Source organism: Puma concolor, chromosome C2, assembly GCF_028749965.1.
Source record: "Puma concolor isolate L17-30 chromosome C2, mPumCon1.1.hap2, whole genome shotgun sequence".
NCBI lineage: Eukaryota > Metazoa > Chordata > Mammalia > Carnivora > Felidae > Puma > Puma concolor.
Window position 1 is genome coordinate 41304341 of NC_141675.1, and position 23782 is coordinate 41328122.

General features: G+C 32.9%; 1 protein-coding gene across 2 annotated transcripts in view; it reads right to left on the reverse strand.

Annotated features, from left to right (window-relative positions):
* Nucleotides 1–212: 212 nt before the first annotated feature.
* PLOD2 (procollagen-lysine,2-oxoglutarate 5-dioxygenase 2) overlaps nucleotides 213–23782 on the reverse strand; it is a 101572-nt gene continuing 78002 nt past the window's right edge. Inside the window, exons 10-20 of one of the 2 annotated variants that reach the window (XM_025913169.2) lie at nucleotides 22765–22886; nucleotides 17187–17291; nucleotides 11879–12004; nucleotides 9461–9602; nucleotides 8236–8298; nucleotides 7118–7231; nucleotides 4500–4565; nucleotides 3334–3438; nucleotides 2052–2198; nucleotides 1815–1940; nucleotides 213–1647 (exon numbers count right to left, since the gene is read on the reverse strand). In XM_025913169.2, coding sequence (XP_025768954.2) covers nucleotides 1492–1647; nucleotides 1815–1940; nucleotides 2052–2198; nucleotides 3334–3438; nucleotides 4500–4565; nucleotides 7118–7231; nucleotides 8236–8298; nucleotides 9461–9602; nucleotides 11879–12004; nucleotides 17187–17291; nucleotides 22765–22886 — 1272 coding nt within the window. In that variant the 3' untranslated portion in view covers nucleotides 213–1491. The remainder of the gene's footprint in view (nucleotides 1648–1814; nucleotides 1941–2051; nucleotides 2199–3333; nucleotides 3439–4499; nucleotides 4566–7117; nucleotides 7232–8235; nucleotides 8299–9460; nucleotides 9603–11878; nucleotides 12005–17186; nucleotides 17292–22764; nucleotides 22887–23782) is intronic. The other variant, XM_025913170.2, reaches the window with a different exon arrangement.

The following is a 23782-nucleotide window of genomic DNA, read 5'->3' on the forward strand; positions in this document are numbered from 1 at the left end:
ATAACTACGTCAATCTCTAATCATTTTCAGATTGAAGATAATTACAATTCAATTCATAATTCAATAAGTAGAGTTTTCATTGTTATTATAATATCAGTAAATGTACCAAGCAAAATGAAAAATCATAGCCTGTTATATCCAGATATTTGGATACCCCATCATATACTCTCTTCTAAAGATAAATCACCAGTAATAAAGAGACCAAGAGAAACTTATTTTAAATTACTTTATTTTTCATAAGTTTCTAACACATGGTGTTAGAAAAATGAATTTTGGCACCATGACTTAGATCTTTTTTTTTCAAGTTTAACCTTTAAATTAAAAAACAGTAGCTACAATAAGTATATTTAAACTGCACTCAGAAAAATGGTGAGAACTCAAGACACAAATTTTTTTGTGCTGGGGAATTTTTTTTAAATGGGATCAAGAAAAGGTAATCAAAAAAGTAAGAAGGAGGATAAAATGGGAACTAGGCTGGGAAGACACAAAGGTGAATAACTCTCTAAAAGAGAATGAGGAGGGAGACAAAGGGCGCGGAGAAGAAGAAAGGCTCACCAACTTTATTTTCCTGATATAAAATTCAAGTACTTAACAAAGTTTTTTTTTAATCATAAAATGCTACTACTAATCTCATGAAATTTTCTTTTCCTCATTATTTTCTAGAATTAAAATCAAAAGTCTGTTTTGACTTAAAGACACTTGCTGATCTTAGGTTGATACTTGATATACTTTCAATAATGGAAAGCTTTGAAAGCTTCCCTAAATCTAATACCGACTCAATATAATCCACCTTGGAAAATTGATCTGAAGGAATAGAGGGCTGGATTTGTAACATAAATGTAACCAAAAAAACTCTGTTTAACAATATAAACAGAAATGTTTTCAACTGGCTCTGTACCTCAATTGTGTTTTATACTAAGTGTCTTGAGGAAAAACATTGTGTGATATTTATTGTTCTCTGTATTCCTTCAGTAACTATTAGAAAAGGTACCTGCATAGGTCATCAAAAAAGTACTTACACAATTAGTTGTATACAAATTCAGTTATAAGTCCAGTTTTCCAATGATTCAAAAATTGTCAATATTCATTTATATTCATTTTGTCTACATGTTGATAAATAACAATCTTCCCAAGCTTTCTTAATAATAAAATATTATTAGTCTCACTTGTCACTTGTACATTTGTAGCTGAGTATCTGATCAAATGAAACACGAAATCAGAAAGTTGCCATTATTCTCAGAGACAAAAGGCATAGAAATAAATATTTGCTTTTACTTTTTTCTTTTCTTCTTCAATCTGTGTTTTAAGGCTCAGAGCAGACATTATGAAATATCAAACAATTTTTTACAAAAAGTTTTTCAAACATTTGGCCCAAAGTGAAGTTGTTCTGTTGAAGTTATTTAAATATTCCTTTCATCTTCTCAAGCACAACTCCAAAGACATGTTCATCCATTCCAAAAGAAAAATTCATTTCTATGAAAAGTAAATAACTTAGGGGTCTATAAATGACACTGCAATGTATCTCGTTCCATTTTTAACAGGAAGTCCTTCATGCAAATGTGTGAGTCTCCCTGGATGCATGAAGCTCCAGCCTTTTCTGGGTGATTCAATAGAGCAGTTGTACCTCAGAAATTTGCATCCGCCTCCCTAGAAGAGATGGAACAAATAAATGTATCAGCTTATTGTTTAATTTCTAATCGGTGGCAAAATTCAAATTATGCCCTCTGAGCAGAATTTTTAAAAAATAAGGCAAAAACCTTATCGTAATGACATATTTCTTTTAAGAAATGTAAAAAAATAAAAGCCATAATTACTTGAAAATCTTCTCCCACGTTATTGAGTGCAATGTTGATGGTAAATGTAGAAGCGTCATGATGAGGGCGAAGAGAGCGTTGCCTTTCAGGGGAGTATTTCACTACAAAATTCAATAGTGCAAACCCCTAAAAAAAAGCAAAGTAAACCAATGGATTTGCTTATTAATAAAAATATAAAATAGCATGTTTGTGTAAAAACTAGTAGGAGGTAGACGGGAGGAATGGGAGCATAACTACCTTCGTATAATAACCTGCAAAGACCTTCAGTGTAACGGGTGCAATAAACTCCCGGATAAAATGAAGCCATACATTCTCCAGATCAATTTGCTTCATGTGGATATCATCAGTTGGGACATTTTCATAACCACCAGATATACGGCTATCCTAGAAACAGCATTAATGATGTCATAAAGCGTGGTCCACATGCAATTCACATTTATATTACCTTGGGATTTTTTTCAACCACAAGATCATAATAGACAATAAAAATAACAGTTGTTCAATTATGGCGTACCATCTGCTTTAATTGCAAAACTATCAAAATAACTTAGATAACATGGCTTTGCAAATGCATCAATGATGAAGCAAAGTATTGCAGAGTCAATGGACTCCTTTCTTACTTACTAATATGCATTTGAGGTCTGACTATCAAGTAAATAAAACTTATTTCCAAAGCCTTCCTATGCCCTCTAAAAAAATTAGTTTTTTACAGTAACCCTTCAGGCAGTCTTAGATACTTGATGGATAAAGATTCTGCCAGTCTGCTCTTTGGATCCCCTATCACTGAAAACAGGCCTTCCCTGCTATGTTCCCCACTTCAATTTTATGACACCTCAAGTCCTTCCATGATTGCTTTTTATTATCCTACAACCTGCTGGCTTCAGGTTCCTTCTCATACTTTGAACTTCGGCTAACTAGCTGGGGTATGAAGTTGAGCAGAGGCAGTAATATTAGAGAATTCTAGAATTCCTTGGTATTGTTAAGGAGCAGGCATGTGCAAATTCTCAGAGGAAAAGAAACACACTGAACCACCAACAGTAATACTTCCTGCCAAGTCTTTGACACTGAATGTAAATTCAGTACTGAATTACACCAATGGCGTTCAAACAGATTTCTTCTCCCAACGTTTACACACAAGAAAAAGCTTTGGCAGTGAACCAGATAAACTTTGTCTTGGTATTTTCACTACAGCTCACTGTGAAAACGCAGAGAATAAAAAGTGGCCTTGGAGAAGACTTAATAGCACACAATAGGCATATTTTTCCTTACCATTCCAGCCTGGAGACACTGACCTTTAGAAACTATCCAGTGTAATTGTGTACATAAATGAGAAACTGAGGCCAGATAGATTAAATGCAACCAGAGTTCTCTTGACAGCCTTGGCTAGCCCCTGCGTTGAGGTACATAAGTCAGAGATATCTGACAAAACAGACAATCTCCTCTAAATTCTCAAAATATCCACCCCCCGCCTCCTATCCAACATACACATTATAGTTCTTTGTGTGAAAGTACAACTCACGTGATGTTTCCCCCCAGACCACTGGCCATAATGCTCCATTTCTTCCACCAATTCATCACAGGCTTTTTCAGAAAAGATGGGAAACCAAAAGACATCGGGACAAGGCTATAAAACAAGGGATCACCATTAAGAGAATAATATTTTGTGTCTTTTAACTAATAAATAGATTGCAAAAGTAATTGGATGGAATACTCAATACTCATCTCACTTAGATGCCTTTTTAAGAGGTTTGCCCAATATTATTGACATAACTGTTACAAATGTTAGTTTTTTTTAAATGCTAAGACTTTTTTCTTTTTGCATTTTCACATCTGTAAAATCAAGACATATCTTGGACTCACATTTGACCAGGCAACCACTATGATGTAGCCGTAATGCTACAGTGTATGTATACTTGATCAAATTTTCATAGTTTCACCTTGTGTGTATGTATATATCAGTGTGTGTGGATGTACATGTGTGCATTTAGCTGGTGTTGCACTTGAGTTGACTTGCCCTTTAAATTTTTTTTTAATAATGTACACTATGATTTGCCATTGAAATGGAAATTATTACGCATACAGTGCCCTACAACATATGATAACATCTATACCTTGATAACTCTAAAATAGCTCTTCCAATATGTATAAAATTAAAAATTCTAAATGACTAGAAAACGTTATGTCATAGTTTAATTGGCAGTATTCTGGTCATTTCTTACAGTACACAAAATAACAGAGCATCTCAGAATCAAAGATGCCTTACGTTCTCTGAAATAAGGTATTAGCAACAGTTTGGAACACTAACCTAAAACAGAGTTCATTTTTTAAAAGACATCTTTGAGAAGAGACTCTTAAAGATCAATTTCTTGCAAAGATACACTTTTATTAAATGAGGGCTACCTCAGAGATTTGCCAAAGATTCCTTACTTTTAGTGGTTTGGGACAGCTATAACATTTGAAAGTATGGCCAAAACAGGGAATGATCTTAAAATTATGGTTGATCTTCATGTCTATATTTTTACAACTATATGATCCTTAAGGTTAATTAAGCCACATGATTTTTATCTACAAGATGGCTTCTCCACTTTCACAACACCTCTGATAAAGCAATATTGCATTAATATTGTCCCTTCTGGAAAACATAGCAAAAGTACTCTACACATCATTGAAATTATTAATACAAACCTGTTCAACTATATTTTCAGTGAAAATCTTTGAATAATCCCGGTTTATATATTTTTCTTTCCAGTCCTATCAAAAAAAAAAGCAATTGCACAGAATAAAGCAAATACCTTTTAATAAATAATAGAAAATATAAAGTGTATGCATTTTAGAAACTGCTCAATTTATAAATGACTAGTGTATTGGACAAAAAAGGAATTTTCAGAAACCAGTTTATGCTTGTTAAACTTTGTCTGACTCTATATGTTCACATCATTCTATGAAACATGAGATTTTTATTTATGAATTTTTAGACCTCAGGATTTTAAAATTTGTATGCTGTATTCTATGCATAAGCACAGGGATAGGTAAATATGGGCTTAAAAGTTAATGGTAAAGAACAAAATCCTAACAAATATTAGTAAAAATAAGCAAATTAATCAACTAGGGTCTTACTCATATATACAGGATTTTGAGAGTGAATTACTCTAAAATAGTTATGATATTTTAAAATGTATTTAAATTTTCTCTCTTCACTTCTGTTTTTATTATGTATCAAAGAATGATCATGGATTACTAATATTTTCATTTCTTTTAGTTACTGATATTAAGGTATAGAACCATACATTAAGAGAAAACTTGTCTTCATGCTAACTCAGGAATCTGATTCTTCTTTGACTAAGCTCTGATACATAAACCACATACTAAGGTATCTCAAGTTGTGTCAATATCAGCTAAGGAATTCTCTTCCTGAGTCAAGTGTTTAATTTAAAAATCACATATTTAGAGAGTATAAATGAAAACGTGGAGACATTTCGTATCAAAAAAAATCTCTTGTATTTAGACATGTTTAACAAAATTCTTAATTTTCTCTTTACAAAGTATAAACATGGGGAACCAGAAGGGAAGACTTGAGGTACAGACTCAAAATAATTCCAATCAAAATATGTTTCAAAAAATATTTGTCTGAAATACATCTTTTAAGCCATATTTCAGAGAAACCCTGATAATGTGTATGCCATTCTCAGATTTTGCACATCTCTGCTTATATGTAGATCATATGAAAGAACCAAAGTTATCTTCAAATTCTTTAAATAAATTTCATTTATACTTCGTATATAATTGTAAGAATCAAATTACTCTATTATCTCATTAATCCCTTTAATACTGATTAGTTCTCTGATTTCAGAATATGGAGGAAATTAGAAAAAAATCATTTATAACATTTCAGAATCTTTATTTTTTATGCATCATTATCGATTTTTTGAAATTAAAAAAAAAAATTCCTAAGATCTCACATTAAGGCATTAACGTCTCATTTTAGGCCACCTTTCAAATATCATTTAACAAACTCTTACTTGACTAATTTTTTAGAAGTTCTGATAATAGGACAATGGTTGAATATTTTGCTATGGGACATCCCTCATGAGGCGTATTGATCAGGGTAATCTACCAAAAACAAAACAAAGCCATGGAAAGAAAAGCAGTTCCTACTTACTTCTGATGTTTTCATTTCATATTCTCCAAAGTTATGAATCCTGACACAAATGTCTACAATTCAGGATATAATTTGGGACATTTTTTCAGGAGCTAATATTACCCAACAAATATAATAATTCTATTCCTCAAAATAACCAAGAGGCTCAGCGCCAAAGTAAAATATATAATTCCACCCTCACCACTTAAAAAGCCTCTTTTTAATTACACTCTTGTGAAAGATGAAGATATGTAGCTTAAACGAAACAAAAATACTTTTAAAATACAAAAATGTCAAAAAATGTTATTTTTCTATTCAACAGAGTCTTCAGAGACTTTGAATTTACTATTCCTGGCTGTCAACTACTCCTACGAAATAAAAGACAATTCTGATCAGGTGGATTGAGTCTTTGTAATTTAAAACTTTTACTATTGGCAAGGGGAAAGCTGTAAACAGTAGCATTCCAGAGATGAATACTAAAGAGAGTATTTTCCCTGGAATAAGCGTTCCAATTTGACTGAAGAGAATAGGCTCCAGCAAGGCAAAAAAGGAATGAATTCCTTGAGGATTCAAATCTTTAAGATAAGAAATAATTTTAGAGTTTAGAAGGAAATAGTTTCCTCAATTTAAGACTTTCTATACATGCTGAATCCACTTACTCTGCAATTTTCTCTGGCTGTCTTTGGTGTACATTCAAAAACTTGTTATAAAAAATAAGTAAGATAAAATAAAATGTATTTTCTCAAACTAACTCCTTGAATTCTCTGCTTGAGCTACTTGTAAACAGTTTTTCTGAAATTACAATTAAAAATCTGATGATGCTTTTGAATATATAAAATAGAAATATTAAGAGAAACTGATCATTCCTTTCCCCATGCGTAATATACGTCTATATTTTAAAAATTCTTGGTCAAGAAATATAATCAATTGTAGCTTTTAAAAATATTTAGTATTATATTAAATTATTATAATTAACAGAGTATTAATTATAATTAATATTATTACACTAAATTATATTATTTTTGAAAGCTGCAATTGATTACATTTTTAAACTGTTTTTTAAACTTTAACTTTTTAAAGCTTCTTATCACATTTTCATGTCATTAACCCAACTGATTTACATCTGAAAATAAGAAATAAATGAAGTTGAGTATGAAGTACATACCACAGGATTTTCAAAAATCTGCCAGAGGTCATTGTTATAATGTGAAGTATTGTAATTAGCAGTTGATAAAAGTCTTCCAAATTCATGTCTGTTAGAAATGTACATAAACACACCCTATGTGCCAAAGAATAACAGTATGAACAATCTTAGAGGAAAGTACAAGAAAATAAACTTAACCATAGGAAAAATATATAGGAGATATTAATTTCAACTTTTATATCTCATTCCTGAACATGCATTTTATTTCTCATATAAAAACATGCATAATTTAAAATAAAAGAGATAAAACTTTTATTAATTATAAATTCAGGCACCACACAAAACTAATTGATAGCACTGACACTCAACTGAAAAAAAGAAGAGGAAGAATGACTGTTTTTGTCCCTTTCTCATTGATCCTAGATGTAGACATCAGGGGAAAAACAATTCCTGTTTGAAAGCAGAAATATTTTTGAGACACCAAGTGCAATGAATTGTACCTCTTTTGGCTTCTTTCCCTTTCAAAGAAGATGTCACATTTTTAAACAAGATTTCAAATGTCAGTATTTTTACATCAGACTATTTCATTCTCTTATTGTCCTGATGTTTAAAAACTGAACACAGAAATTATTTGTTCATTAAAGGCAGCTAAAGAAAATCAGTCTCGTATCCTTGCCTTAAACGAAATAAACTTGGCAAAAACCACCATGGTAAGGTTGTTTCTTTTTGTACCTGTTTTAATGGTAAAAGAGTTAGTTATTAATAAAAAAAAAAATAATGATGAAGGGTACCCAGATCTCATTTTAATCAAGATATACTTTATACTTACTCCTATTTCTTCTCTCCCTTTAAAAAACAAAACTAGAAAAACCAGTGAAAGAGATTTGGGTTTAACTTTCTCATCTGTCAACCATAAAATGTACATCAGCCTGAAGAACTAAGAATTTAATATCACACGATGCCCATCCCCAGCACACAAAATATACGTACACATACACTAATTAAGAACCAATGAATACCAACATTTTACCATGCTAATTGGAAAGAAGACTGTTAAAGAAACTTTACTGCTAGGCAATATACCATATCTAGTATTAATTAAACAAACAAAAATAAATAAAAATAAATAAAAATAACACCTTTGGGGGGCTGAGCATTTGGAATGTTTCCGGAGTAGGGGAGTCTTTTTCCCTTTGTAAAGTCTAAAATGAAGAGAAGCATTGGGTAAGTTGACCTGCACACCCATACTCTCTCAGGTATTCTTAGGTAAATAAAATTAGCAGCCCTTGATCAAAAGCTGACATTCTGAAATGTCCTTCATAGACAACATGCATAACAAGCAAAGCTTATAGTGCACACAAAGAAACAACTCCAGCCCAATTTTTTTTTTTTTTTTTTTTTGGTCAAACATAAATCCAAGCTCATTCCTTAGTAGAGTTTTCATTAGACACAAAATTAAGACAAAGGGGAAAATGTGTAAGACAGGCCATTCCAGGACGCGCTGTTGAGTCAAATTAGCAAAAGATGAGCACAAGTTATAATCACAAGTACTGAAGATACTCGATATAACAATGCACACAGGCTTGTAGGAAAAACACATACACTCCAACAATACATGCCTTATTAAACTAGAAAAAAATACTTGCCAACTTTTCTGATTTTTTCCAAAATCACATTTGTATATATAAATTTGAATAAAATAACCCAATCATTTCTAAAACAGAAAACTATACAAACAGGCTTTACAACATTTACACATTTTGAAAAACAAACTATTTTCCACGATCATTAAAACTCTACAATGAAAGTATATTTGTAGAAAAACAATGTATCGTTACTTTTCACACAGATCAAATACACTCCGTAACTCATGCCTTCTCCTAGTATAGTGGTGAGGAGCGCCTTTTGAGCGGTGTGCAGTTTGTAACAACAGAAATAATGGAGACATTGATTTCAGAACAAAAGTGTGTTCTTCTTAAATGTGTAAAGGATTGTTGCACCCAGACTTATCTAATTAATTTAACTAGGTCAGGTTTCCACTATAAAATTTTGAATGAAAGTAAACATGATTTCTTAGAAATGCAAAGCTGATTTGCAACAAATCCATGTTTGTGACTGAAATCTTTTTGTCGTTTATGAGTTAGCCTAAGCACCAAAGCTAACATTTTTCAAACTGTTTCTACAGACAAATGGTCACAAATTATGCTCTATAACTTCTCCCAGTTTTTTTTCAATACAGAACCAAAAAAATTGGCTAGTACTTACAAATTAGAAAGAAAAGGAGCATCAAAACAATGACACATCAACTGGTAAAGCAGGCCACTTTATAAGAACATTCAGGCAAGCCATCATTGTATACCCTACCATTTCTCTAGCATTTCGGCACAGAGCCATATCAGGATCCAATTTATCACGAACAAAATAGTTCCTTTCATTCATCTCTGATCGGAGCGTCTTTCCCTTAATTAAGTACACGTTAGCCATATATGGGATATTCCATATCCCTCTGAAAGTAAAGACAAGACATTCCAAAATACCAGAAATTAAAATATATATATATTTAAAGGTTTATTTTTATGTTTTTAAAATAAGTGCCCTGTATGTTTTTAAATTTTGTATATATAAATTATTGAATCAAATTACATGCAAATGCAAACACATTTTATGATATTTAAAATATACACACACACATCTATGACATTACTTGTTATACACTACATTTTTGTTTGATAAATACTAACTCCTTATATAAACTTCACTTTAAGACTGTTATCTGTTTAGCATTTTGACTATAATCCTTCATGTCATTGTTAGAGTATAACACAGAAAGTATTTCCACTTAGGATCAAGCAGAGTGATAGCAAAAATAATCACACACACACACACACACACACACACACACACACACACACACACTATGGTGTACTGCAACCAGCTCACACTGGCTCCCAGAACACTTAGCTTCACTTCCCAAGTCTAGACTCAGTGACTTCATGTTGGAAGCTTGAAATCAGCCATGGCAGGAGCATTTACATCACAGAAACTGGCAAACACTACAAATCAGGGCATCCCTTAACCCCAAGACCCAGTTGTTACACATTCACCAGCACGCCACTGAATACAACCTAAAATTTTCCTAAAATATATTCTCTGGAAATTCACTAAGCCAACTCAAATTTGTGTAGAAAGAGAAGATAAGAAAAAATATAGCTAGAAGTACATGAGTGTTGAGAGACACTATTTTGTCCTTTATTCTTCCCCACATTTGTCTTCTCATTCTGAACATGACTCATTTCCTAAGAACAGCAAGTAAGGTTTCGCCTGAAGGAATATGCCTGTTGCTTTTAGAGAACAAAAAGGAAAGATCTTGACCAAGGAAATGTAGTTAGATATTAAAAGGAATATGATTTCACTTAGTCTTGCTAGATGAGCCTCAAAGGAAACAGCCATAAAAATATACAATGTGTCATCTGATTTCAGAAATTTATCACTGGCGGAGTAGGCAGTGTCTCAGTTTTGAAGAAACACACACACACACACACACACACACACACACACACACACACACACACCCTTACATGTGTACATGTCATAAGATGTCATTCCTTCATGTAGCTTTTGGCCATGAAGTGCATTCTTGTATTAACTAGATCAAAAGCCTCTCCCATATTCTTTTTCTTACACTTTAAACAACAGTGACAGGAAGCTGCACAAAATATCACCAGTGCCTAAAGCAACTTAAATGAAACATAAATTCTCTATTCCACTTCTGTGAGCCCTTATTTCTGCTATACCCACAGATAGTATCAGGCATTTGGTCTATACAAATCCTCAGAGAGACAATAAAAGTACTTTGAAACAATAGTATATGATCTGAATAGTGTTTTCTCAGCTATCATGCTCCTTAACCACAGCTAACAAAAGCTTTTATCATTTTTGTATTATTCAAATTTATTACTATTTTCACAAGCGAAACATCTTTTTCATACTCAACTGTTCAACAATAAATGTGTGGGGTTTTTTACTCTAAATTTAGGGGCACGTATATTTACTCATGAAAGAATGTTTTCGCTTTTAAGTGGGTGGATGCATCTGAGAAATTAGGCAAAGCCCTTAACACTCAGTTAAGATGGCCTCTGGTCCATCATCTGTAGAAAAAATAAAAGATAACATGCCTCTCTATCTTACCTTAGCAAAACCACACTATTACATTTGTGATATTTTTTAGTCTAAAAAATACCAACTGTTGTCTCTGAAACAGGTATCAATCATGCACACACTTTGTAGCAAGCATATTCTTTTCAAACTCTAGAAATGGAAACCAGATATTAGTGAAGAAAGTGATCTTTAAAGTAGAATACTACCTATTTCACACAAAACTCTTGCAGTTGGAAATGTTGGAAAGTTATGGCCTTTGGTATTGTTTTTGTTGGTTTACTTGTAAATTTTCATCCTGGGCGCTAGAAAAATCAGCTAAACAAAATTCCTTTTCTAAACTTCGAACTAAATACTACTACCCTCCGACAGCTATCTCTGGCTGCCCCTGTTCACCATGTAGTGTCTCCTACATTTCCCACAGCAGTAAGTTTGTTCCTGTGAAGATTTAGAATTTCAAAAACAGATTCTTTCAATATTAGTTTTACACTAGTATTTCAGGATTCCAGGTTTTCAAATTTCCATTAATCACAAAGAAAAGAGGAATAAAAATTCAGGTAATGTTAACAAGACCACATTTTGAGATTATGGCACTTTTACAGTAAAAGAGTAGATCAAGTAACTTACATTCTATTCCCTTGAACAATATCTACATAATCTTCCGATCGAGCATAGTATCCATCAGGACTCAAAGCTCCCCAGAAGTTGGACCACAGTTTTCCATGACGAGTTACAAGAGGGGCAATGATCTTTCTAAAGACAGCGTGAGAGAAAATCAAATCCAAGAAATTATTTATACTTAAGTTACCGCTGAATTGTGTGTTTTGGGCTTAGCATGACACCAAAACACTAAAGTTCACTTAATACACACATGGTAAGTCCAAAACACTGAATTCTACTCCTGAAACCAATATTGCACTGTAAGTTAACTAACTAAAAATTAAATAAAAATAAATACGAAATGAAGAAAAAAATAAAAGAAAAACAAGAATTTCTTTCCACTTTTTCTTAAGCACACTAATTTTCTTAAAACAAGTAACAAAAAAGAAAAATTGAAAATGCTAATGAAAGTCTAAAAATGACTTTTAAAATAAGTCAAACTACTTCCATTATTTAATTATGTTAAGTAGTTCAGAAATTATGCTAAATGAAATCAAATATTTTCACCATCATTGAGAAGACATAATAGTCCCTGGTGTATTCAATTATTCAATAAATATTTGTTGAGGAAAAAATGAATAAAGATGAGGTTAGATTTTTATAAATATGCCAGTTTTCCTAAAGTTAAGTCCTGAATCACTTTAAAGTATGTTTCTTTTTTAATTTTTTTTATAACTTATAAAATGGGTTGTGCTAGCCTGGCAACACTGAACATTCTTCTGGTCCTTCAACTACTGTAAAAAACAAAATAGGTGGTAATTGCCATAGCACTCGATCTGACTACCTACCAGGAAAGTAGTCCCTTTGAGAAAAGCACATATTACAAATTCAAAATAAGTCACATTTTTCTTAGGAAAATCTAATTTATAATGTGTTAACACTTTCCAAATGAGGTAACAAAATCTGAAGCTGCTCTAGAATTACTTTTAAAATGAAATGAACTATAGGAGTGGCCATTTTTTTTAAGTTTATTTTGAGAGACAGAGAGAGGATGCACAAAGGGGAAGGACAGAGAGAGAGAGGTAGAGAGAAAATCCCAAGCAGGCTCTGCGCTATCAGTGCAGACCCTGATGTGAGGCTGTATCTCAAGAAATGTGAGATCATGACCTGAGCCAAAACCAAGAGTCAGGTGGAAGCTTAACTGACGAAGCCACCCAAGCACCCCTGGTGGTGTCAGTTTTTACAAAAATCTCACACGTCTTTATCCATTCAACAGTTGATGGATATTTGGACTCTCTCCATAGTTTGGCCATTGTTGATAATGCTGCTATAAACTTTGTGCTGCATGCACCCTTCGAATCTGTCCTTTTGTGTCCTTTGGGTGAATAACTAAGAGTGCAATTGCTGGATCATAGAGTAGTTTTATTTTTAGTTTATTTAGAAACCTCCATACTGTTCTTGAGAGTGGCTGCACCAGGTTGCATTCCCACCAACAGTGTAAGAGGGTTTCCCTTCGTCCCCATCCTTGTCAACACCTATTGTTTCTTGTGTTATTGATTTTAGCCATTCTGACAGGTGAGAGGTCATATATCATTGTGGTTTATTTGTAGTTCCCTGAAAATGAGTGATACTGAGCATCTTCTCCTATGTCTGTTAGCCATCTAGATGTCTTCTTTGGAAAAGTGTCTATTCATGTGTTATGCCCATTTCTTAACTGAGTTGTTTGTTATTCAGGAGTTAGTTTGGTAAGTTCTTTACAGATTTTGGACACTAACGCTTTATCAGATATGTCGTTTGCAAATATCTTTTCCCATTCCATAGGCTACCTTCTAGTTTTGTGGATTGTTTCCTTCACTGTGCAGAAGCTTTTTATGTTGATAAGGTCCCAATAGGTCATATTTGCTTTTGTTTCCCTTGTCTTTGGCAACGTGTCTAGTAAGAAGTTGCTGGGGCCAAGGTCAAAGAAGTTGGTGGTTGTGTTCTCCTCTAGGATTTGATTGTTTCCTGTCTCACGCTGAGGTCTTCCATAAGCCATTTTGCATTTATTTTTGTGTATGGTGTGAGAATGGAATATTACTGGGGTACCTGTGTGTCTCAGTTGGTTAAGCATCTGACTCTTGATTTCAGCTCAGGTCATGATCTTACACTTCATGAGATGATCGAGCCCTGCATCAGGCTCTGAGTTGACAGCAAGGAACCTGCTTGAAATTCTCTCCCTCTCTCTCTCTGCCCCTCCCCTGCTTGTGCTTTCTCTCTCTGTCAAAATAAATAAACTTAAAAATATATTTAAAATTTAAAAAAAGAATGGAATATTACTCAGCCATCAAAAAATGAAATCTTGGCATTTGCAACGATGGGGATGGAGCTAGAGTGTATTGTGCTAAGTGAAATAAGTCAGAGAAAGATAAATAATACATGATTTCACTCATATGTAGAATTTAAGAAACAAAACAGATGAACGTATGGGAAGGGTAGGGGTAAGAGAAGACAAAAGCAAACCACAAGAGACTCTTAATGATGGAGAAACACCAATGGGTTGATGGAGGGAGGTGGGTGGGAAATGGGCTAGATGGGTGATGGGTACTAAGGAGGGCACTTGTTGGGATGAGCAGTTGGTGTTGTACATAAGTGATGAATCACTAAATTCTACTCCTGAAACCAATATTGCACTTTACGTTAACTAACATTTAAATTTACAAAAAGGAAAAAAGAAAAAAAAGAAAACCTCACACAACGCCTCCATGAGGAAGTTTATGAACCAGGTATTCTCAACAAAAAAACTATTTCATAACACTCCAGTCTTGAGAAGACCAGGTGTGCCCTTTCTCTTACTCACAGAAAAGTGAAACACAGTCTATAAGACATATCATACAAAATGGTTATTTTGGTTTATTTTTCCTTGTTCCTTTTAAAATGAAATGTTAACCAAAAACACTTATATTCTGTTTTGTTTAGAATATCTACAATATTAGATATATTGTGTTGATTTAAGAACATATATTATGTTGATTTAAGAAATAATTCAATGGTAAAAAAAAGAAATCATTCAAAGGTAACAACTGGCAAGATCAAATATATATTTAAAAAATCTTGTAATTTATAATCCCAGCTGCCTCCCAAGGAAGGCTGGGCAAAGAAATGGAAATCAAACTCTGTCTGCAGTGTGCCTCAATATTTTTGAGTATTGAAATACAGTAGGCCCCCTTACCCATGGTTTCACTTTCCATGGTTTCAATTATCCCAGGGTCAACCATGGTCCAGAAGCAGATGATACTCCTTACGGTGAATCATCAGATCAATAGAAGCCTAATGCTACATCACACTGCCTGCGTCATTCACCTCACTTCATCTCATGAGCTGGCATTTTATCATCTCACATCATCACAAGAAGGGTGAGTACAGAACAGGAAGATATTTTGAGAGAGAGAGGCCTCATTCACATATTTTATTTTTATTATAGCATTTTGTTATAATTGTTCTATTTTATTATGGTCATTAATCTCTTACTGTGACTGATTTAGAAATTAAATTTTTACGTAGGTATGTATATATAGGAAAAAACATAGTATGCATAGCGATTGGTACTATCTGCAGTTTCAGGAATCCACTGGGGTCTTGGAACATATCCTCTATGGATAATGGGGACTCCTGTATCAGGATAGCAGCTAGGGGATGCTGAATTACACGATATTACTGAAGGAGTAAAATTTGGAGCAAGGCAGTAAATGGCAGAGATAGGAAGAGGAAAGGGAAAAGAGCTGATGAGATGCTAGAAAGCCACATGCTCTAAGATGTGACTCATCCCCGTCCCTCTAACCTTCAGTCTACTAAATCTCACAACATTTTTGGTAGATGTAAATTTTTTTCTGAAAATTACATGTTTGTATACAGGAGCAAGAACCACAAATGTCATACGAACCAAAACCTTTGATCAGTAACAGAAATTTATGGAATTGGAGAAATATCCTGAGTTTTACTGGCACTTCAAGAACAATGGCCCCAGATGGCAGCTGAGTTACTTATGAGGTAATTTTATTTGTTACAAGGTTTAAAACATTAGGTTAATATTAAAGGGGATATATGCTTAATCCATAGTATAAAGTCATTAAATAGTTCACTAAAAGAATAGTAAGTACCTACAAAAGTGTCATATATAGTAAAAACATACAAAGATTATTTTTAAAATGTGCATTCCATAATATTGAATTTATATCAAAGTTAAGAGGCAATTAACACTACAAATTCAAGATAATATTACTGAATTCCACTAGGTTTTAAGAGTTACAAATTACAACTATAGCCCTTCCCTTATCTCTAGGATAACCTAAATGCTTTTCCTTGCCTTATTTCCAAATCCTTATTCATACATTTTGAAAATTACTTGTAACTTATAGATAGTTATCTTAGATAGATAAGCATCTATTGCTAGATATACAGTGGGGCTGTATATAGAGATTAATACTAAGAGATCTTGGATTTTGAAGTAATAACTAAATTCTCAAATTGGCAAATTATATTACATATAGAGTAGGTTAGAATAGCATAACAGATTTCTTATATATTTTACTAAGCAAAATAAAAACAGTAATTCTAACATTTCACTGTTAGCCATTCTATTTGCTAATTGTGTTCATATATATAAACATACTTAAAAACAATACTGGTCATTTAATAAGCACATACTGTGTTAATATATATAAACACACTTAAAAACAATACAGGTCATTTAATGAGCACATATTAAAGGTATGCTATGCTATTGATAAGAGGATTAATAAGTATTAATAGGAATAGGAGTAATATAATAAATAATGATTAATATCATTATAAGCTGGTATAGATGGTGTCTTTTTCACACTTCAGTTAAATAAAAATAGGTACTGCTGAGTAATAATTATTAGTTCAATACTAAATAAAATTACAGATCTCTGAAATTTTTTTTCAAATTCTAAGAACTTAGATCTCTGCAATAACTTTTCAAAAGATCATAGGTTTTATGAATTCTAATTTAACAATACCTACAGAGAAAAAAAATTCCAAATTTTCCAAATAGATCATAATTCCATCTAGCTTTAAACAGAAAAATAGTCCAACTATAACTGATAAACATTGCATTTATGATTGTAACTAATATTAAATACTTCTAATTTTCATCAAGTGTTTTCTTTTTGACTCCTTTAAAAGAAAACTAATCAGAATTGAAAGTTATAAGGTATAGAAAATAACTTCATGTGATTCCCCTCAATTCACTAAACACAGATAAGTATAGTGTGCCCACATAGACACAGAAAATGATTGTCATTTTAAATAAATCGACATGAATTTTATGTAGTACCTGTTTTGTTCAATCAAAATTTTTAAGGTCCTTGGATTTGTCAAAACAACATCTGCATCGATACTGAAATAATAATCACAGCTTTCATCCTGACGGCAAAAATCCCTAACATTGAAAAGGAAATAATAATTAGATAAAATATATATTTGCTGGTTAGAAAATGTCAACATAAAGCTTATATATAAAATAAGGTTTCTCTCACATATTTTTTTCTAATTAAAATAGTTAGACAATATCCAAAGGGATAAATATTGTCTTAAATTGCAAAATAGTTTGTCAACATACATATCCATATGTAGATCAACACCAAAAATTTTAGGTTAAGTGAAATACATTTTCAAGCCACTAAAAGATTTAAGACATAAAATATCCAGTCAGAATGACAATTTAGAATTTAGTATTTAGTCCTCTCTGAAAAGGAAACACAATTTATCTCCATGTATTTATCAAAAACTTTTTCCACAAATCAAAATGCTTTTTGCACACGTGCGCGCGCGCGCACACACACACACACACACACACACACAGTGCAAAATCTTGCTTATGCAACAACTTAATTTTAAGTATATTTGGAGATACAAATGTATAACTCTTTAGGTATCAATAATTTTTAATCTTGATTTGCATGGAATTCTAAGATATCTACTCCCCTGCTTATTATCAGGGGTCATGGACTATGATATATGTTCTTCTTGGTAGTGTCTGTAGCATTATTATCAGGAACAACAAAGAAGGAGCTACTTGTTATACACGTGAAATGCTTTCAAGTATTATGGTTTTTATATTTGGGGCTCTCTGCTTTCAAGCTCCTCTCCTTCACTGTTAATCCTAGTCCTCACTTTCTGCTACTGTCAGTATGTATCCTTTTACCACATTTGTTTCTAAGCAACTGTCATATAGGACAGCAGACATGAAACTTTGCTAAAATTGTGCAAAAAATTAGAGAAATTTTTCTTTAAATTTTGTAACTATGTATGGTGACGGATGGTAACTACAGACTTATGGTGGTCATCATTTCACAGTGTATACAAATAATGAATCATTATGTAGTACATCTAAAGCTAGTATGTTATAAGTGAATTATATCTCAATTAAATAAATGAAATAAATAAAATAAAAACAAAACAGCCAAAATTATTTTAGAAAAAAAATTGAAGGAAGTTTACTACTTGATTTCAAGATTAATATAAATCCCTGGTAATAAAGTGTGGCATTGGTCTAAGATCAATGAAACAGAAAAGAGTTCACAGTCACTCATAAATATTCAGCTAATTGATTTTTGACAAAGCCAAGTCAACTAAATAGGAAAAGAAAAACCTTAAAATAAAAAAAGGGTGATGAAACAACTGGAATTTCATTTGTAAAGAATAAAATTTGACCTCTACTTCACTCCAAACACAAAAATATATTCAGAATGAACTGTAGATTGAAACATCTTAAACATAAATGCTAAAACAATAAAGCTTATAAAAGAAAAATTCCAAAGAATAGTTTCATGATATTGGAATAAGAAAGACTTCTTAAATAGAAAATAAATTCAATAAGCACAAAGCATAAAAGAAAAAAGACAGAAATGGAATTTTATTGAAATTCACATTTCTTCTCATCAAAAGACAGCACTAAGAAATTAAAAGACCAAGCCACAGAATGAAACGCATATTCACAAAACATCGTACACATAGACACACACCCATACAACCCTCTTCTAGACAGATTATATAATGAACTCCTACAAATTAATAACAAAAAAGACAATCCAATGTAAATGAAAATGCACAAAAAGATGTAAATAGATACTCCACAAATGAAGACATATGAATTAGTCTTCAGGGAATTAAATTACAATTGCAATAAGATACACAAAAAAGTGGCTAAAATAAAAAAGATGGGCAATATCAACTGTTGACAAATGTGGAGCAGACAGAGGTCTGTTACATTGCTGCCAGGTGCGTACGATGGTACAACTATCTTGGAGGACTATTCAGTCGATTCTTATAAAATTAAACATACATCTACTCTAACCCTATGTCCTAGTTAGTCTACTCCTTCATATTTTCCCAAAACATACTAAAGCCAAATAGGTCCACATACACATATACACCTCTTATAAGGAATCTTCATTAACAATCTTATTCAAATGGCTCTAAACTGGACATGACCTAATGTCTAGCAACAAGCGATGGAAAATGCACTTGTGGTATATTCATATGATAGAATATTAGCGATGAAAAGGAATGAACTGCTAATAACTACAATGACATGAGTGAATGAGAGAACACTGTGCTGAGCCAAAGAAGCCAGACACAACAGAGTATATTTAAAAAAATAAATAAATAAAAATAAGTTCTGAATTTGGATCCAAGGTATTCTCCAGTGAACAAACTATGAAACCATCAGTTTGGTCTTTCTGAGGCTTGCTTTCCTGCCTATCCCTTTACTCCCACATCAGGCACTATCCAGCACTCTGAGCTCTGAGCTTCCACAGCACAAGATGAGAGGTCACCATGACTCATTCACCTTTTTCTCAGCAGGACTTAACCCACTGCTGGCATATCTAATCAACATTCACGGAGAAATCATTGTTTTTATTATTATCAGAATTTTACTAGTAAAAGTGCAATCTGCAGTATTAAAGGGGCTAAACAAAGGACCTAAAAAATTTCTTCTGAGGGTTATAGTATTATCTAGATCATTCGGTGACTAGAAAGGAGGAATACCTTTTTCAGTCTGAAACACACATTTTTACCACGCAAACCTTCAGATAGTCAACATCTAAATCACTGTTATATCAGTCATACTATTCATTTGTCTGAATCACTTTTTTATTTCTTATTTTAATTAATCTCTACCCCCAATGTGGGGCTGTAACTCACAACCCAGAGGTCAGGGGTCACATACTCTTCTGACTGATCCAGCCAGGAAGACCTGTCTGAGTAATTTTAAAAATCTTGATCTAAAGTCCAGATAATAGTCTGATTAAATATGTTGACCCTTACCCATAATATATCTTTCCATCTCTCTCTATATATAATATCCATTGGCTTTTACACATAAATACACACAAACACAGATAGAGTCTAACATTCGAGGTGTGCTCATGAACATACACAAACAGACATGCACACAAGACAGTAGAGACACCCAAGTTTAGGATACTAATTTTGAAGAAAAGTTGTTTTTCTTTAAGCTTCTTTAGTAGAAATTGTTTAACTTAAATTGATTAAAACATACATTTCTTACTTGACACATCCCCAAAGGCAAGGGAATTAAAAGCAAAAATGAACTACTGGGACCTCATGAAGATAAAAACTTCTGCACAGCAAAGGAAACAATCAACAAAACTAAAAGGCAACCAATGGAATGGGAAAGGATATTTGCAAATGACATATCAGACAAAGAGCTAGTATCCAAAATCTATAAAGAGCTCACCAAACTCCACACTCAAAAAACAAATAATCCAGTGAAGAAATGGGCAGAAAACATGAATACACACTTCTCTAAAGAAGACATCCAGACGGCCAACAGGCACATGAAAAGATGCTCAACGTCACTCCTCATCAGGGAAATACAAATCAAAACCACACTCAGATATCACCTCATGCCAGTCAGAGTGGCCAAAATGAACAAATCAGGAGACTACAGATGCTGGAGAGGATGTGGAGAAACGGGAACCCTCTTGCACTGTTGGTGGGAATGCAAATTGGTGCAGCCACTCTGGAAAACAGTGTGGAGTTTCCTCAAAAAAAATAAAAATAGACCTACCCTATGACCCAGCAGTAGCACTGCTAGGGATTTACCCAAGGGATACAGGAGTACTGATGCATAGGGGCACTTGTACCCCAATGTTTATAGCAGCACTCTCAATAATAGCCAAATTATGGAAAGAGCCTAAATGTCCATCAACTGATGAATGGATAAAGAAATTGTGGTTTATATACACAATGGAGTGCTACATGGCAATGAGAAAGAATGAAATATGGCTCTTTGTAGCAACATGGATGGAACTGGAGAGTGTGATGCTAAGTGAAATAAACCATACAGAGAAAGAGAGATACCATATGTTTTCACTCTTATGTGGATCCTGAGAAACTTAACAGAAACCCATGGGGGAGGGGAAGGAAAAGAAAGAAAAAAAAAAAAGGTTAGAGTGGGAGAGAGAGCCAAAGCATAAGAGACTCTTAAAACTGAGAACAAACTGAGGGTTGATGGGGGGTGGGAGGGTGGGGAGAGTAGGTGATGGGCATTGAAGGGAGCATCTTTTGGGATGAGCACTGGGTATTGTATGGAAACTAATTTGACAATAAATTTAATAAAATTAAATTAAATTAAATTAAATTAAATTAAATAATTAAAATATAAAAAATTTTAAAAATTTAAAAATTAAAAAATAAATAAAAAAGGACATGGCCTGTTTCTGACCCTATCACAGTCAAGGATTGCTTTTCAGCTTTTTGAAATTCTGTCTTCCCATTGTTTCATTTGAAAACTTTCTGTTCTGTTTCATTTTTTTCTAGGTTTATTGAGATATAATGGACACTTATCATTGTATAAGCATAAGGCAGACAATGTGTTGATTTGATACTTTTATATAGTGCAAAATGATTTCGACCATAGCCTTAGCTATGACCTACATCCCGTCACACAGTAACCATTTCTCTTTTGTTGTGAGGTCATTTTAGATCTACTTTCTCGGCAGCATTCAACTATGTGATACTGAATTATGAGCTATAATCATCATGCTGTACATTAGCTCTTGGTAGTTTAATTTGATTAGTGCTGATGAATTACTACTTTGTGCCAGGCCCTGTGCTAGGCACTGAGACTTAAAGAAAAATGGGACACAGTTCCTGCCCATGAAGACTTCTAGCTCCTCCACTAGCTGGCTGGGCAGACTTGCTTAACATATTTAAACTCTCTGTTTCCTTGTCTAGAGACTGAAAATAAAAAGAACCAATTCATAGGTTATTGAAAGGAATAAATAAGATACTACATGCAAGGTATTTACCACAATGCCTCACACAGTATAAGCACTCATATATACTAGTTACTATCATACGAATTAATTACTCATATATAGTAGTTACTATCATCTGAATACTATCATCATCGTCTAATATGATAGTTAATATTTTATTAAGGGCTCACTGCAATGCCATCTTCTTTAAAGTATCTTCACCAATTTTGCCTGTTGAAAGTAATTTCTCCTTTTCCTTTTCTTAGTACTTTGCATCCTCAATTACTACTTCTTCCATTCACTTTTGTTAAAGATAATTGCACCTGTATCGTTAATGTCCACTAAACTGTGGGCTCCTTGAGGGCAGAGACTATTTCTCATTTACTTCCATTCATTCATTATTCATCATTTATTCATTCATTTGACAAGCATACATTATAACCATCTGTTATATACCAAGCATTATGCTAGCCACTGGAAATATAGCAAAGAACAAGAAAGTCATAGTCTGGTCCTTGCTATCAAGTTTGGTAGTAGAGATAGAGAAACAGGTGATTATTGACCAGCCTATAAAAGGAGTAGGCATAGGGATTTATTAGGAAAACAGAAAACAAAAAAACATACATTCCCATGTTTCTGGCTTCGGCTTGACTTAGGTTTTCTTCTGGTCCTACTATTTTTATAGTACTGATTTCATGTTTAGCTTTATCAAAAAATACCTTGATGTCCTTTTCATGATAAACTTCCTGTAACATATTTTAAAAGTCAAAAATTAGTGCCAAAAAGACAATAGGATGACTGAAGTGTTCATACATAGGGATGGCATCCCATTCAAAGTTGTCAATTCCACAATTCACATTATTTCCTCAATTACAGACGAAATGATAACCTATATTAAACAAATTCAATTTCAATATCACATGAAAAATCTAAAGTAGATACATAGCAATATTTTTTTCAATAGAAGATACTTCAAAATTCTTCTGACGTCCACTCCTAGACAGGTCCTCGAATTAATATTTAAATCCTGGCTGCTATAAAATGCTCTAACTTGAAGGAAAATGGTTTGTGGCCTGAGAATCTTAGACATGTGCTTTAAAATATCCATAAAAATGCCTACTAAACGTAATAGATATTAATCTAAGTTATAAATACAATATTTTATAAAATAAATATTTTAATACTCTTTAAAGCCAGAGAGAAAACTTAGTGGTCACATATGAAACTGTGTTTTTACAAAAAGAAGGTAAAGTTTAACAAAATTTTATCAATAAGAAAATATAATGGGAAAATTATCAACATATAAGTCATCAAATTAGTGTGTTCAACTATGCTAAAATTTAGATAAGATTATCTAACACAGATAATCCAACATTAGAGCATTTCAGAGCTTTTTATGTATCAAGTCTCACTAAGTATTTTTGAAAGCTTTCCACAGCTTGTTAAAACTACTTATAAAGCATAAAAGCTACACAGAGTTCATTTTATATATAAAAAGGGGGGGGGAGGCAAAATCCTCTGCCATTAAGAAGGTCCTACAAAAGGAAGAAGACCTAAATAAAAGACACAATACATAAAAACAAAACACTTTAATGTATATAAATACATTACAATGCATTTTACAGAGCAAATGCTCAACGAT